Raw genomic sequence first — 15861 nt, 5'->3', positions numbered from 1 at the left:
ACTCTCCATTTCAGGGTAAACTTCTTATCATAGTGTAAATGTCTGCTCTGCTTCTCCTCTCGACCCTCTCCACTTTCCTGAGGAAGAGCAAGCACTGATAAGTTTGGCACCCTGGCTGGTAAGGGTCTGTTCTGGGTTAAAAGATCACATGTGTTTATGTGGCTCACTGTCTTTCCCTCTCCGTGCTTCTTTTGACGCATGCAGCTCACACAGAAAACTCTGACATTAGCTCCAGTCTCCTATGCAGCCAACTGGAAAATAAAGAGTTTTAGGCAGAGGTTAGGGGGAGTCATGGAGAGGAAGAGATGTCTTAGACCTTTGCTGAAGCCATGTGTTACTGTTCAATTGGCCAGAATTCCCTAGACTTGGAGGGTTGGTATGGTTAGTCTGCCATAAAAAATACCACAGACCAGGTGACTTAACGGGAATTTTCTCATAGTTCTAGAGTATGAAAATCCAAGATGGGTGTAGGCAGATTGGGCTTCTCCTGAGTCCTCTCTCCTTGGCTTATACATGGCCTTTTCTCTGTGCCAGTTCATCCCTGGTATCTCTTCCTCTTCTTGTAAGAACACCAGTCATACTGGATTAGGACCCCAGCCTTCTGATCTCATTTAACCTTAATTATCTTAAAGGCTCCATCTCCAAGTAGAATCATAGAGTCACATTGGGGGTTAGGGATTCAACATAAGAATTTGGGAGAGGTGGGAGATACAGTTTAGTTCCTAACAGTTAGTGACCCAAATCCAGCGGATAATTCAAGTGCTTTTTTTGGGAGGAGGGATGATTGATGGGACAGGATTCTGGCACTTCATTATCTTTACTCAATATACCACATAACACAGCCCAATTACTCCTCCAAACAGCAATCACTCTTCCTCTTTCCACAACTGCTTATCATTTTTAGCCAACACACACCCAACCCACACACACCTTCATGTTCTTATTATGATTTTTTTCCTCACTCCTTGTCAAAAACTGATGAAGGAGAGGAAACTAAAAATTGAACAGTATATTCAAGATATCTTTGAGATGTAGGTATCTAATGGCTGTGTGTTACTATTTTAACTGTAATAAATTATTTTCTGATAAGAACTTTGGCCGTGCCTATGACTGTTTTCCTTGCTTCATCTCCAGATGGAAGTGGAGTGGCCTTCTGTTTAGGTACTATTTTTGTTAGATGCCCCAATTTTCACAAGATGATTTTAATTCTCTCCCCAGCTCATCTCTGTTCTTTGTAGAATGGAATAACTACATTCCAGGTACAAGTCTGGGGCTAAATTTGTGAACTCGGTGCCAGTTAAAAGCACTTGGTCATGAAATAATTAAATAAACAAACTAACAAAGTCCAGTACTTAAGAAGGAATGCCTGAAGAATATTACTCTAATCTATTTCTTTAGTTATTCTGAAACTTGGAGCTGCCTGGAAACATCAATATGTGTTTCAATTAGTTTTGAGATATGTCCCAGCCAGTTTACTTAGAAGAGAAAACTATCAAATGGGCAGTGGCCACCTGATGAAGTACCCTTTACTTTCTCTTTAGGGTTCTCAGGGAGGTGAGAACCTTAGTCTGAGGGGGAACATCAGGTAGGCAGAGAGAGGAGGACCAGGTAGAGTCAGAAGCCAAGGCAAAAACCCTGAATGCAATCTGAGGGAACTACCCACCCAGAACAGAGGAAACCTCATGGAGCTCTGCCGCTGCTGTCACTCCTGGGTAGGTCCAGGAAGGAGTGGTGCCCCTCTGTGTTAGAGTGACAGGTCCCCTCAGCCCTTACTCTGGAAGTACACCCAGATTCCAGGCACATTGCCCTCTGCCGACCTGAGGGCACGCCACTCGGACCAAGGCCCTCACCTCCCTGAGTCCCCTGAGGAGGAAGTGAGAGTATGTGATGTCTGATCTCTGCCCAAGACCTCCAGGACTGCCTACAGTAAGAACCCTTTCTCTGATGTGACAAATTATAATCAACAAGATATTTGATGATGAACATTCTATGCTTCCTACTGGTATTGTTGAGGATTGGAACAGGCTCCTCAAAAATTGGCTTGAAAAGACTTGAAAACGAACAACCTGATTAAAACATGGGCAAAGGATCTGAACAGGCACCTCATCAAAGAAATTATTCAGATGGCAAATAAGCATAGGAAAAGATGCTCCACATCACATGTCATCAGGGAAATTAAAATTAAAAAAATAATGCGATATCACTGCATACCTATTAAAATGGAGAAAATCCAAAACATTGGCAGCACCAAATGCTGGTGAGGATGTGGAGCAACAGGAACTCTCATTTGTTGCTGGTGGGAATGCAAAGTGGTGCCGCCACTTCGGAAGATAGTTTGGCAGTTTGTTGCAAAACTAAACATACTCTTACCAGGTGATCCAGCAGTTGCACTCCTTGGTATTTACTCAACGGTATTGAAAACATACATCCACACAGAAATTTGTACATGGATTTTTTAATTTATTTACATTTTTTAAAAAATATATAGAAATGCTACTGATTTTTGTATATTAATTTTGTATCCTGCAACTTTCCTGAAATTGTTTATCAGTTCTAAGAGTTTTATGGTAAAATCTTTAGATTTTTCTGTATATAAGAGCGTGTCATCAGCAAATGGGACAATTTGACTTCCTCCTTTCTAATTATATGCCGTTTATTTCTTTTTCTTGCCTAATTGCTCTGGCTACATGGTTGTTTATAGCAGCTTTGTTTATAATTGCCAAAACTTGGAAGCAACCAAGATGTCTTTCAGTAGGTGAATGGATAAATAAACTGTGGTACATCTAAACAATGGAATATTATTTAGCACTAAAAGGAAATGAGCTATCAAGCCATGAAAAGACATGAAGGAAACTTAAATGCATATTGCAAAGTGAGAGAAGCCAATCTGGACAAGGCAAAACTGGTGACAGTAAAAAGATATGTGGTTGCCAGGGTTTAAGGAAAAGGGAGTGATGAATAGGTGGAACACAGAGGATTTTTAGGACAGTGAAGTCATTCTGTATAATACTAAAATGGTGGGTACATTTGTCTACACCCATAGAATGTATAGCAGCAAAAGCGAACCCTCATGTAAACTGGTCTTTGTGATAATGACGTGTCAGTATAGGTTCATCATTTGTAACAAATATACCACTCTGGTTTGGGATGTTGATTTTGGGGGACCCTGTGCATGTATAGTAGGAGGGAGTATGTGGAAACTCTGTACTTTCTGCTCAATTTTGCTATGAACCAAAAACTGCTCTAAAAATGAAGTCGTGTGTGTGTGTGTGTGTGTGTGTGTGTATAAAATTCTAATGCTACCTTCTTTGACTTTTCCTGGTTTACATAGCTGAGTAAGGCAATTTGGTCAGTGAAAGTGGGTCAAGTGTTCATTTTGATCAGAGGTCAGTGGTATGCTACTAGCTGCTTTTCAAAACCTGTTAGCCCTGTTTGGGAGGTGAAAAGTCCAAAACCCTGAGGGGCCTTTCTGGGTGGAGGCTGCCTCCCACCGTCTGAGGCTCCAGTCAGCAAAATCATCAGTAAGAAAGACATGAAGCTCAAAGGGGTCATTAGGGCCCTGGGGCCCACAGGTAGAGCAGACCAGGCGCAGAGTGCACACTAGATAGTTCTTCAGTGCTCGGCCTTCAAATGCAGAACGGGGCAAGCAGGGGACAGGGAGTAATTTGGAAAGACCTAATAAAATTGAAGATGCATGTTTCTCACCATGAAAAAAATAAGTTTCTGGGTATCTACCTTAGCAATACATGTCAAGAACGTTCATTATAGCACTATTTGCAATAGTGAAAAAGTAGAAATAACTTAAGCATTTTCAGTAGGACAGTTTCCTCATATAATGTAATAGATTAACACAGCAATTAAAATAGATAAACCAGATCTATACATAAATGGGACTAAATCTCAAAAACATGATGTTGAGTGAAAAATAAGTTTAGAAAGATACAGTCAATGACTGCATTTATCTAAAGTTAAAAACAAAGTCATATTGCTGTTTATATGTATAAATGTAGAAAAAGTATAAAAGTATGTGGGATGATATGTACCAACCTTAGGGTAGTAGTTATGTCTAGGGTAGGAAGCAAGAAAGTTGGAGTGAGTCTCTAGCTAGGACTGTAATAATTAATGTCTTAGTTATACTTTATTAAAATAAAATTATTATTAACTAAAAATTTATAATTTTTCTTTTAAAAAATCTACAAATACAGCAGAATATTAACATCATTTGTTTAATCTTGGTGGTGGACACAGAAGTGCTATATTGATTTTTGTACTTTTCAACAAATTTATAATTCATAATTCTAAATAGGAAGAAGAACATTTGGTTAGAGAGGGCAAGGTCTTGAGTAAGGAAAGATCTTAGCAAGTTCAAGGAACTGAGAGAAAAATGCTGGGTAGCTTGAGTACAGTCCACAAGGAGCAAGAGTGTCATGAGATAAAGCTGGAGAGGTAAGCAGGATCTTGATTTTCAGGGCCTGGCAGCCAGTGTTCAAGATTATGGATTTTGTTCTAATGGCATTGGGAACCCACTAATGGATTTTAAGTAGTGGAGTGCTGTGTTGATAATGGATTAGAGGATAAGGGAACAGAAGAGAGAGTCAGAATAGATGTACAGAGACCAGTGGGATCCAGTGTGACAATGATGTCAGAAGTTGATGGATTTGAGATAAATTGTGGGTAGAGTCAACATGTCTTAGTAATGGATATGATGTAGAAATTTTGGGAGAAGGGCTTTTCCAACTTGGGCCTGGCAGAATGGCTCCCGCAAAGAAGGGTGGTAACGGTGCCATCAGTGAGGTGGTGACCTGAGAATACACCATCGACATTCACAAGCGCATCCATGGAGTGGGCTTCAAGAAGCGTGCCCCTCAGGCACTCAGAGAGATCCAGAAATTTGCCGTGAAGGAGATGGGAACTCTAGATGTGCGCACTGATACCAGGCTCAGCCAAGCTGTCTGGGCCGAAGGAATAAGGAATGACCCATACCGTATCCGTGTGCAGTTGTCCAAAAAACATCGTTACATTTTCATCGAGAACCTTCATCGAGGATGAAGGTTCACCAAACAAGCTCTGTACTTCCGTTACCTATGTACCTGTTACCACTTTCAAAAATCTACAGTCAGTCAGCATGGATGAGAGCTAACTGCTGATTGTCAGATATGTCAAACAAAGTTATGAAACCAAAAAAAAAATTGGGGAGGTGTTGTTAAGGATGATTCTAAAGTTTGTTTCATTAGATACTTAATAGATATACAGAGCTGGGGAAACCAGGAAAGTATCCAATTTGGTATGAGAAATCAAGTACTGGGTTTGAATTCCTGTGAGACAGCCAAGTGAAAATATTGAGTAGGTACCTGCATGCAAACGTTGGGATGAGAAATTCAAATGTAGGAGTCAGCAGTAAATTAATGATACTTGAAGCCATGATAAATCATCCGGAGGAGCATACAGAATGAGATGACAAGGGGGCCAAAAGCTGAACCCTAGGGAGCTCCGTGTGTGAAGACTGAGTAGAGGGGAAAAGGATTTAGTGAAGATTGAGTGAATGGCCAGTGAGGCAAGAGGACAGTCAGGAAGATGTGCTGTCAGAGCCAGGGCAAGAGATGATTTCAAGTGTACTGAAGACCACTGAGAGGTTAAGCTGGTTGCTCTTTGTCCCAAATTTAAAATGAAAATATATTTTACAATTGTAGAAAGTACCCGTCTTGAACATGAATGAACTTGCCTTGATATTCTTTTTACTGATATGTAATTTTTAACTTTTTTTTTTTTTTTTTTTTTTTTTTGAGACAGAGTCTTGCTCTGTTGCCCAGGCTAGAGTGAGTGCCGTGGCGTCAGCCTAGCTCACAGCAACCTCAAACTCCTGGGCTTAAGCAATCCTCCTGCCTCAGCCTCCCGAGTAGCTGGGACTACAGGCATGTGCCACCATGTCCAGCTAATTTTTTCTATATATATTTTTAGATGGCCAGATCATTTCTTTCTATTTTTAGTAGAGACGGGATCTCGTTCTTGCTCAGGCTGGTCTCGAACTCCTGAGCTCAAACGATCTACCCGCCTCGGCCTCCCAGAATGCTAGGATTACAGGCGTGAGCCACCGCACCAGGCCTTTAATTATAACTTTAATTATTAAAGTTATAACTATCGTAGACTTAAAAATTTATCTATATGAACGTAAATATGCACACACACACACAAACTTACTACTGGATTTTGCGTAGGATTATTGAGTATAGCTAGGGCACGCTTCTTGTAGCAGGTAAGCCTTAACTCGGTTTTTCTATTAGGGTAGAATTTTATTGATGCATTTTTGCACATTTTATTTCTTTTTTAAATTGTGGCAAAATATATAAATCTACCTAAAAATGCTGCTGAATCTTTCAAGCAAATATCTGATCAACTAGTACAGATGATTTTAAAGAGTCAGACTGGCTGGGCGCGATGGCTCACGCCTGTAATCCTAGCACTCTAGGAGGCCGAGGCAGGTGGATCGTTTGAGCAGGAGTTCGAGACCAGCCTGAGCAAGAACGAGACCCCGTCTCTACTAAAAGTAGAAAGAAATTATCTGGACAACTAAAAATATATACAGAAAAAGTTAGCCAGACATTATGGCACATGCCTGTAGTCCCAGCTACTCGGGAGGCTGAGTCAGGAGGATTGCTTGAGCCCAGGAGTTTGAGGTTGCTGTGAGCTAGGCTGACGCCATGACACTCTAGCCTGGGCAACACAGTGAGACTCTGTCTAAAAAAAAAGAAAAATGAAGAGACCACCCCAGGAAGGTTGTTTCTGGATAAAGATCATGTGAAGAATCATTTAGTTTTATTTCCACAATATTTTTCTTTGTTCCTGTCATAAGGAGTAGGAAAATAATATGTAAGTTTTATTGTTTATAGCATGTTCACACCACACACACACACACACACACACACGCAGCCATTTGAGTTCATGTAGTTAAAATTCTTTTGCAAGCCAAGTCTCAGTGAAGTTAATGTCTCAGTCTACGTTACATAGCTTGTTTGTTTGTACGGAGTTGAGGCTGAGAAATCTTTTGTTTCAGTTCATTACCAGAATCTTGTAGTATCTTATAAACATATTAATTTCTTCAAATAGATATTTTAATTGGCTCTCTGCTTGATTGTTGTTTTGTTAACAGAAATATATCTACCTGTTTTCTTTAACAGTTATTTCGAGAAGTACGAATAATGAAGATACTGAATCATCCTAACATAGGTATGCAGTTTATACATATAATTAGTGATGAATTTGAGAGTATTTGAAAAGAAACAATTTTAAGGATGCTTTATATAAACAGAAGGAATGTGACAACCTGAGTGATAACCCAGGAAAATGATACTTTGGGTAAAAATAGATTGTAAAGAAATTAAAGGCTACAAATTGCTGTTTTCTTCAACCTTGCTATCTTCTGCTCTCCATTAAAATAATTGATACAACTTGGAGTTAATGCATACAAATGTTTGTTATCTCCTTACTAAATCTCCTAAATAGAGATTGCATGCTATTTAGGTATTTATAAAAAATGAACTCCAGATATTTTGATACTATGCACTTGGGGTTGATTATAGGGAAAATAGCTATTTGCATTTTAAAGAAAATAAAAAGTTGATTTCAATTTTATTAAATTTTGTAGTAAGTTCTGATTTTCCTCCTCTCTTTACAAATATACTTATTGACCAGATATATGAAATCATTGATTTTAAAACGTAAAATATTCTTTTTAAAACCTTTATTTTTAAACAATTTTTTACATGTTTAAAAATCTGTACTGTAACTATTAATATGATTATTTGTGGTGAATAATTTCAACTACTATGTAAATTTGATAATTTAGTAATTTTCTAACTAGAAACTTTTATATAATATCACATAAATACAGAATTTTTTTATTTCTGTACCAAAGATTATTTATTAATAACATTTTACGATAGCTCATTATAGCATAGTCTCTTTTTAAGCTTTAGTTAAAATTCTACTTTTCTGATTTTAAGATTTCTCTTTGTATTGCCTTATTCTAATTAGAAAAAGTAATGGCTTTTTAATCCCAGAAATTTAACTCAAGAAGTTGGTTCCAAATCACTTTGTGGTAAGTAGTTTTCTTCCATAGGAGTAATAACCCTCGAGAGACTTTTTGAACTTAAAATTGTAATAAATAATGTTTAGTTAAATACTCAGGTTTTCCACTGGTTTAGCGTCACCTTAGATTTTCTGAGAACATTCAGTCTGTGCTAACAGTTATAGAGTTATATCTCTAATTTCTTTTTCTAGTAAAATTGTTTGAAGTTATTGAAACAGAGAAGACCCTCTATTTAGTCATGGAGTACGCGAGTGGGGGTAAGGATGAGGGGGATTGAAAAGTTCTCTTTGACGAGACATACGGAATTATTAACACCTGAAGGTTCATGATGACATTTATGTCTGGAATGTTGTTAATGAATCTATAGTTTTATTAAAATGCCTTTAAATTATATCTTAAGGGAAATTCAATGTTTACTTTCAAGACTTTTTGATCCTATGTTATATTAATACACAGGATTATTGGCTTAGTTAAAAATGACTTGGGGACATTTTTTAAGACTCAGTTCGTATTGTCATCTTATGAATGTTTTGAATCTCTTTTCTAAATTTTATTATAATAATATATCATAATATTATGATTAGAAGCTCTTGGCTGTAATCAGGGAATCTCAAATGCAGAATGCATTTAACAAAATCTATAGTAAAAGCATTTTCTAGGTCAGTTGTTCATTTCACTGTTCATGTATGACAGATTCTCAATATGTATGCATTTTCAAGATAATCCATAAAATGTTTCAGTTTAAACAAGTGTTGATCTATATACTTTATAAGTTAGGACTGAGTTGACAGGGAGATAGCAAGATGCATTTGTAGTAAAATATAATGTATATTTTGACTATCATAGTGTCAAAAATGGTAATGATTTTTAAACACTGGTATGTAATAGAAAATCACTTTCATCTCTTACATTTTCCCTTAAATGAGAACTACATCAGCTCAAAATCACTATTCTGTTTGGCATAGGACTTAACCCTCTCAGAAATGGGTTTAAAATGTATAGAGTTCAACTATTTATTAAATAAAAATTAGCATACTTGAAGGAAGGTTTTCAGGGCTGAGAGAATTTAAGCAATTAAAGAGGAGAGGTGGCAGCTGAAATTATTTGGTCAATTAACTTTTTGCTCATTAATAGAAAAACTTAGTGTTGAACTTATTGAGCCTTTTTAATTAGTGAAGTTTATAGATTTTTATGGTGATTCAGATTTTATGTGAAGTGGAATAAAGAGGATTTATCCTAATCTGTAGCAGCTAAACTATATATTTTTATACTATCTCTTAAATTTCTAAAAAATTTTACTACAAATGTTAAATATATTTAATTGCTTTTTCAGTTGTTTGTACAGATTTAATATTTTAGTAGATTTATTTGTGCAAAGCTTTTGTCACCCTGAAAATACTTCAGTGCAAGTTTTTTACTTAACCTAAAAATCTGTGTCGTTAATGTTTATTATTAAAGGATTTTTTGAATTATATTTAAAAAACCATGTTACATAAAATGTAGATCTATAATCAAACTAGTGAACCTACAAATACCACACAATGAACTCTTTCTCTATTTTTCTATCGTTAGATTGCTATTACAGTCTGTCAGCATGGGAATCCTGAATATTATTTTTAGTTCAGTTAGACTCTTTTTTCCTTTCAGTGATGTAAAGTTTAGGGAAAAGGGTTAGACCCACTTTGATATGAGAAATTATAGACTGCTAAAAACCTGTGGACACCTTTCTGTTTTTATAAAAAAGCCCACCCTGTTGATATGTGTACTCGTTTAATGGTTAATGGTAAGTACAGTCAACTCTCTATTGGTGCTAATGAAGGGGAGCAATGGCTAGAGTAACACAGAGAACATAGGGTCATCACTGCTCTCCTTCAGTAGCATAATTGGGAGGTGCAGTGGAGAGTGGTGTAGAGAGATGGGTACTGGAATTCAGACCAAACCAGCTGGTCCCTTATTCAATTCTGATCCTGGTGATAGATTTCCTTTGGGTCTTGCCAGTCAGTAACTCTGTAACAAAAACCATGTTGGTTCTGTGACAGTAAATCTAGAATCATTTTCTTACTTTTTTAATCCATAAATGGCAAGGTGACTCTGGAAAATAAAACACTGAATATTTTTCCCCTGAAATTTCTAGAAAGTTTAGGATTGAATCCGACATGCACGCTAGAAATCTGGTATGATCAAGAGCTAAGTCAGACAATTGCCTTTTTTCAAGCAGTCAGTTGATTCTGGTTCACTAATGGAGTGAAGATATTCAGTGATTAGAAAATCAGGGAACTCCTTTTTTATTTTGAACCATGTTTAATCCAAAGGAGCCTATTAAAAGTAGGTGTCAAGGCTACTCTGGAATGGTGAGTTTATTCTTTCTTTCTTTCATGCAAACAGTATTTATTAAATGCTTACTGTGTGTCAGGTAGTATTCTAGATGCTGGGAATAAATGCAGGGGGGCAAAGATAAAGTCTCTGCCCTCAAGAAGTTTACGTTCTAGTTGGGGAAGCAAATCATACACAAACAGTATATGATAAGTGAAGGACAGCATCATGTAAGTATCTGGGGTATAAGCACTCCAGACAGAATTTAAGAGTAGATCCAAAGTTTTCAATGCTTGTGTATATCTTTCCCAGTCTAGAATTAACTACTATGATGGGTTAACTTGAATTAACAACTATTAACACATACCTAAGAATTAACTACTATGATGAGTCAACTAGAGCGTCCATTCATTTCTGTTCTCATCATCTCATTTAATCACTTAAATATGCCTGATACAATATGCTGTTTAACATTGTAGATGTACTAGTTTCATGTGACATACATCCATTACATATTTTATTTTTAATATTTTATATCCTAGGGATCGATATTGCATATATGTATATGTAATATATCTGTATACCTAGGTTCAAATACATCATTTATTGAGTGCTTACTATATGCCAGTCACTGTGCATTATTTATTTCATTTAAGCCTCACAACAGCCATGTGAATAGGCAGTAGGCAGAAACTGAGTCTTAATGAAGTTAATAAATCTTCCTAATGTCTCTCGATATCTACTTTGGGCTAAACTAGGATTCATACCAAAATTGGTCTGATTCTAAAGCCTAAGGTTTTTTACTACTTTGCTGTACTTTACAAGAGCTCTTTAAGCTATTTTGTGATTTTTTTTAAAATATACATATGTATATCTATATGGTGCAAATTATAACGACACAAAAAATAAATTTATTCCTTATACTAAGATAATATTTTTAATATTGTAACTAAAGATTAATTTATTTTTAAACTATTACTGACTAGAGAACAATGAAAAAACCTGTAAGTGTGTAAAGTAATGGATCCAATAGAAAATGTCTACAGCTTCTAGTTATTTTTAAATTATTTTAACAACTATTTGTCTGTCCACTTTGTGTTCTGTCATAGAGATGAGGATACAAATAAAGTACAGCTATGATGATGATGTTCAAGTAGTTTACAGTTCACCTGGGGTAATAGACATGCACACACAGATGATTTAGTTGTATATAATTTGCTTAACTACCAAAATGTATGAAATAAGTAGAGTGAGAATAAACATAATTAGAGTATAGAAAAGAAAAGAAATAAATCAATGTGGATGGAATTTTATCAAGATTACGTGAGGGGTAGAATTTAAAAAGAGCAATCCAACCTAATATAACTTTGTAATTTTGTTTGAAATATAGGCCTCAAATACAAAGCCAAATGTAATTTTTGATTACCCAAGCTGTGGCTTCCCTTTACTAGAATGGATAATAAAGAGTTGACTGTATTTTTGTATACTACTTGAAAGCAGAAAGCAAGTTTTCTTGAGTATGTTTTTGTGACATTTTTTCAAAAGTTTTGCTAAATCAGATATTCAGTTCTATATGTAATTTCCCCCCTTTTTCCTGTTCTTGTGTTAGTTTGTGACTTACCTAGAACTAGCAGAAAATTGTGGGCCAAAAGTTTATTGAAAAACAAGACAAAAACTTGACATTGCATATATTGTTAACCGAAAATCTATGTATATTTTACTACCTGCTTTACCTTTCTGATTCAGGTGAAGTATTTGATTACTTAGTTGCCCACGGAAGAATGAAAGAGAAAGAGGCCCGTGCAAAATTTAGGCAGGTATGGAAAATAGTTTTCAACTTTATTTTGCTGATATTTTTAATGATATACAAAGGACAGTATTACAAACTAGACTTGATAGTACATGGTATTTTGAAAAAGTTCCTACTTCCTTACACTTTCTAACAATGGAAAACTCCTGAAAAATAAACCTATTCTTTCTGAATTTAAATTTAAAATAGTTGCAGATGGTTATTTTTAGATGGTCATAAATAGTGAATTTTTATAGGTAAGACTGGCCTTATTCATTTACTCTTTGAGAGTCTTGGAAATACAGACAAGACTGAGATAGAAAAGAAATATTTAATCCTTTGATGCCTTTATCCAATAATTATTATCAGGTATTATTAGCTTTATGTATACAGCATATATGTGTTCTGTTTAAAGAGGTGGTTGTATTATTTTCTTTTATAATTAAAGATGTTTTGGTATTAAAACTCATAGATTTAAAGAATATCGTCAATTTTATTTAGTCTAGTAGGCAAGGAACCTTGCAACTGTGGCAGAGGAATCTGGTAAGATATTCATATTTTCAGTTCAACTTGAATATAGCTTGTAATAGAAATGATAAAATTAGAAAAAAATAAATTCATCTAGGATTTTATTTTTAGTTTTTAAGACTGAATTGATTAAAATAAGCATACTTATAAATTACTATAGAAATAACAAATGAGTGAATTATAAATTGTTCACAAAATTTACTGAAGTTCAGCTGACAACTTACTATATCCTGAACTTTCCCTCAGTGAATTTAAAATTTTCATTTACAAATGGCTCAATACCTCTTCTGTAAGCATGAACACTGATTTTACAGTTAAAGGGGTTCTGTAATCATTATGTTTGGGCAACACTGAATACTGATATAAGATCTTCCCCTAACATACTTACCTGTTAAGCAATTGGAGAAGTCCCAAAGGGAAGGAAAGGAAAAACCCTGTTTAACTTTTCTTGACACAGCATTCTCTAAATCGATTGCAGAGTGAGTTTGTTTGTGTAACCTCTATTAATAATATCTCACAGAATTATTCAGGATAGATTTAGAAGCATAGCTGAATGTAAAGGCAACTGGTAATGAGGAAAGCGACGCTAAGAAACTGGTGTTGCTGTTAAATTCTTTCCTATCCTGGGATGAAAGTTCCAGCTTACCCTTAAGTAAAGCATTACAGACATCATTTTATATATGATTCTTTCAATATCAGTCATAGTAGTTTTAGTTAGTAGCAGACAAGCAAGAAAATTCTAATTGGCATTAAATATTCCCATTTGGATCTTTATATGTATTTTAAAGATTTTTGCTACTTACCGTTATTTTTTTTTAGTCAGCTAGTTTTACTTATTTTTCGATATATATAGAAAATTGTACTGGCTACTATATGGAATTAGAGAAGTTAAGGATGCCTGTGTCTTAAAGAGCTTGCCATCTTTGCTGGGAGGTTGGGACACAGATATCTTCATACAGACACAAATAATTATGAAAATTGGTTTGTTTCTTGAAATAAAGTCTGAATTATTTTGAAATCTGCTTCATATTCCTCACGATTGAGTGTCAAATGAATGCTATTTAAATTGTAAAATGATGGGAAATATTTTATTTTTAATTCATTTATTGTAATTATTAAATGTATTTAATATCTATATGTGTTACCCCAAAACTAAAAGGGTTACTAACTCACATTTTTAGAAACCAGGGATATACAAACATAGATAAACATGCGTGCACACACACACACACATACATTTTGTAGTATACCTAACTAAAGCTTTTGTTTTTTTTAATTTATTTTTGAGAGGCATTTCTTTATAGATTTGATTTAAACTCTTAGAGAATTAATAAATATACATTTTATTTGCTCTGTATTTTATGATTTTTTTTTTTTATTTTAACAGTGAAAGAATGTACTATATTAGCAATGATATACATATGTATATCGTTGACCTTACTATTAGCTATACCAAAGACACTAGGGCGGTTTAAAACTCCTTAGCAGCAATTGCCCATACAATACGTCTACATTCCTTAAGATTTGATGGCCTGCAAAAAAAAATTATAATATTGATTCAACTCTTCCAATATCAAGGCTACTACTTTAAGCGTGAACATTCCTCACGCAATTATAAGTAATTGCAAAGCAACCATAACAATTGCTCCTTCCTGGAAAACACTGACATGTGTTAGGGTCAATGCAGGGCTGATTGTAAATCATGTTTTCAAGATCCATAATAGAAGGACCATAGGGCAGTTCCTATATCCTGTTCATGGAAGTACAGAATGTTTTGAGATGGGGAGGTCTAACCGTAGAATAATGCAGTAAAACTTGGGCTTGTGGATGGGGTTCATTACAGTGAGTCAGAAGCCCGAATTTTGTACCCTGCTAAGCAAGTGGGGTAATGCTGTAAACTACCACATTTGACTGCTAGCTCAGAGATCATAGAGTGTGGGAAGAATGCATGCTTAATACAGAACATTTTCTTTAATTATCTTTCCATTATCAAAGCCTTAAGGCTCAGGAAATTTTTGATTCCAGAAGTACCTATAGAACTGCTTTCATAGAGACCATTCTGTCTTGTGCAAAATGCTTGGCCTCTGATCAAGTATGTTAACCAAATTATTATCTGTGACATACTTTCATTGTATCATACAAACATATGACTTGTAAAAGATAATATTAGCAAATATCTCTCATCCACGATGCAAAATTAATCTTGTAATATGAACATAATATGGCATATACAGTATATCCAATAAAATATACATATAAATGTATATATCTTTTGGCTAAGGAGCATAAGTTAGTGAAAATTGGGTATTTGAATTTTGAAGCATATTGCTTAAGAAAACTAATACTACAAATATTTATCATTAGGTTCTGTTGTACTTTTGGAAATCACACTTCAAATTGATTATAATCATTTATATCACCTTGCCCAAAAACATTTAGTGGTTCTGTAGCACCTGCCTAGTTTGGAATTCAGGAACTTGTACCAACCTGTCTGTCAAGGTTTGACTCCCACTGTTACTATTTTCCCACCTCCTTTTCAAATACACTGTGTTCCCTCATCATTAATGCATTTCACCACCTTACCTCCTCCTCCCCATCCCCAGATTTCCACATTTTAAAATACTACTGTCCTTCAAGGATGCCTTGGATCAAATAGCACCTACTCTTGGAAGCATTTCCAAGTGAAATTATTATTTATTTTTTATGATTCTCTCATTTCTTTGTGCCTCTGTTTCTATGATTCTACCTTGTATTATAGTTACTCACATACATGTTTTCTTAATCAGATTGTAAGCTCCTTAAGGACAGGGTCCATGTATTGTTCATTTTTGTTTTCACCTAGCACCTAGCACATTCTCTTGCACATAGCAGGTACTCAATAAACTGTTGAAGCAAAATGAATTAAGTTGAATTATATATTACTCATTATGTGTTGATGATTTCATTTTAAATTCATATTTTCTGTCTTTGACCCATTTTAACGTATATTAGAATAATTTTGTAACAATGAAAAATATATTTCACCTCTACTTTGAAGTTCCTTTTTTTCACCCGTATTCCTATTAACATGGTCATACTTCACATCACCTTACTTTTTTTTAAAAGATCTCATTTCTGTCTTCATTTGTAAATGCCTAACCAACAT

At 35.1% G+C, this 15861-nt stretch overlaps 1 protein-coding gene and 1 pseudogene across 4 annotated transcripts in view; both read left to right on the top strand.

Moving 5' to 3' along the window:
• MARK1 (microtubule affinity regulating kinase 1) overlaps positions 1-15861 on the top strand; it is a 104746-nt gene that overhangs the window by 53115 nt on the left and 35770 nt on the right. For 3 of the 4 annotated variants that reach the window (XM_069459648.1, XM_069459647.1, XM_069459646.1), the window contains exons 4-6: positions 7176-7224; positions 8278-8343; positions 12146-12216. In XM_069459648.1, the coding sequence (XP_069315749.1) occupies positions 7176-7224; positions 8278-8343; positions 12146-12216 (186 nt within the window). The remainder of the gene's footprint in view (positions 1-7175; positions 7225-8277; positions 8344-12145; positions 12217-15861) is intronic. The other variant, XM_069459649.1, reaches the window with a different exon arrangement.
• Positions 4753-5140, top strand: LOC138375757 (large ribosomal subunit protein eL31-like; annotated as a pseudogene).

This window comes from Eulemur rufifrons, chromosome 27 (genome assembly GCF_041146395.1).
Source record: "Eulemur rufifrons isolate Redbay chromosome 27, OSU_ERuf_1, whole genome shotgun sequence".
Lineage (NCBI taxonomy): Eukaryota > Metazoa > Chordata > Mammalia > Primates > Lemuridae > Eulemur > Eulemur rufifrons.
This window is presented reverse-complemented; position numbering and strand designations above follow the sequence as displayed.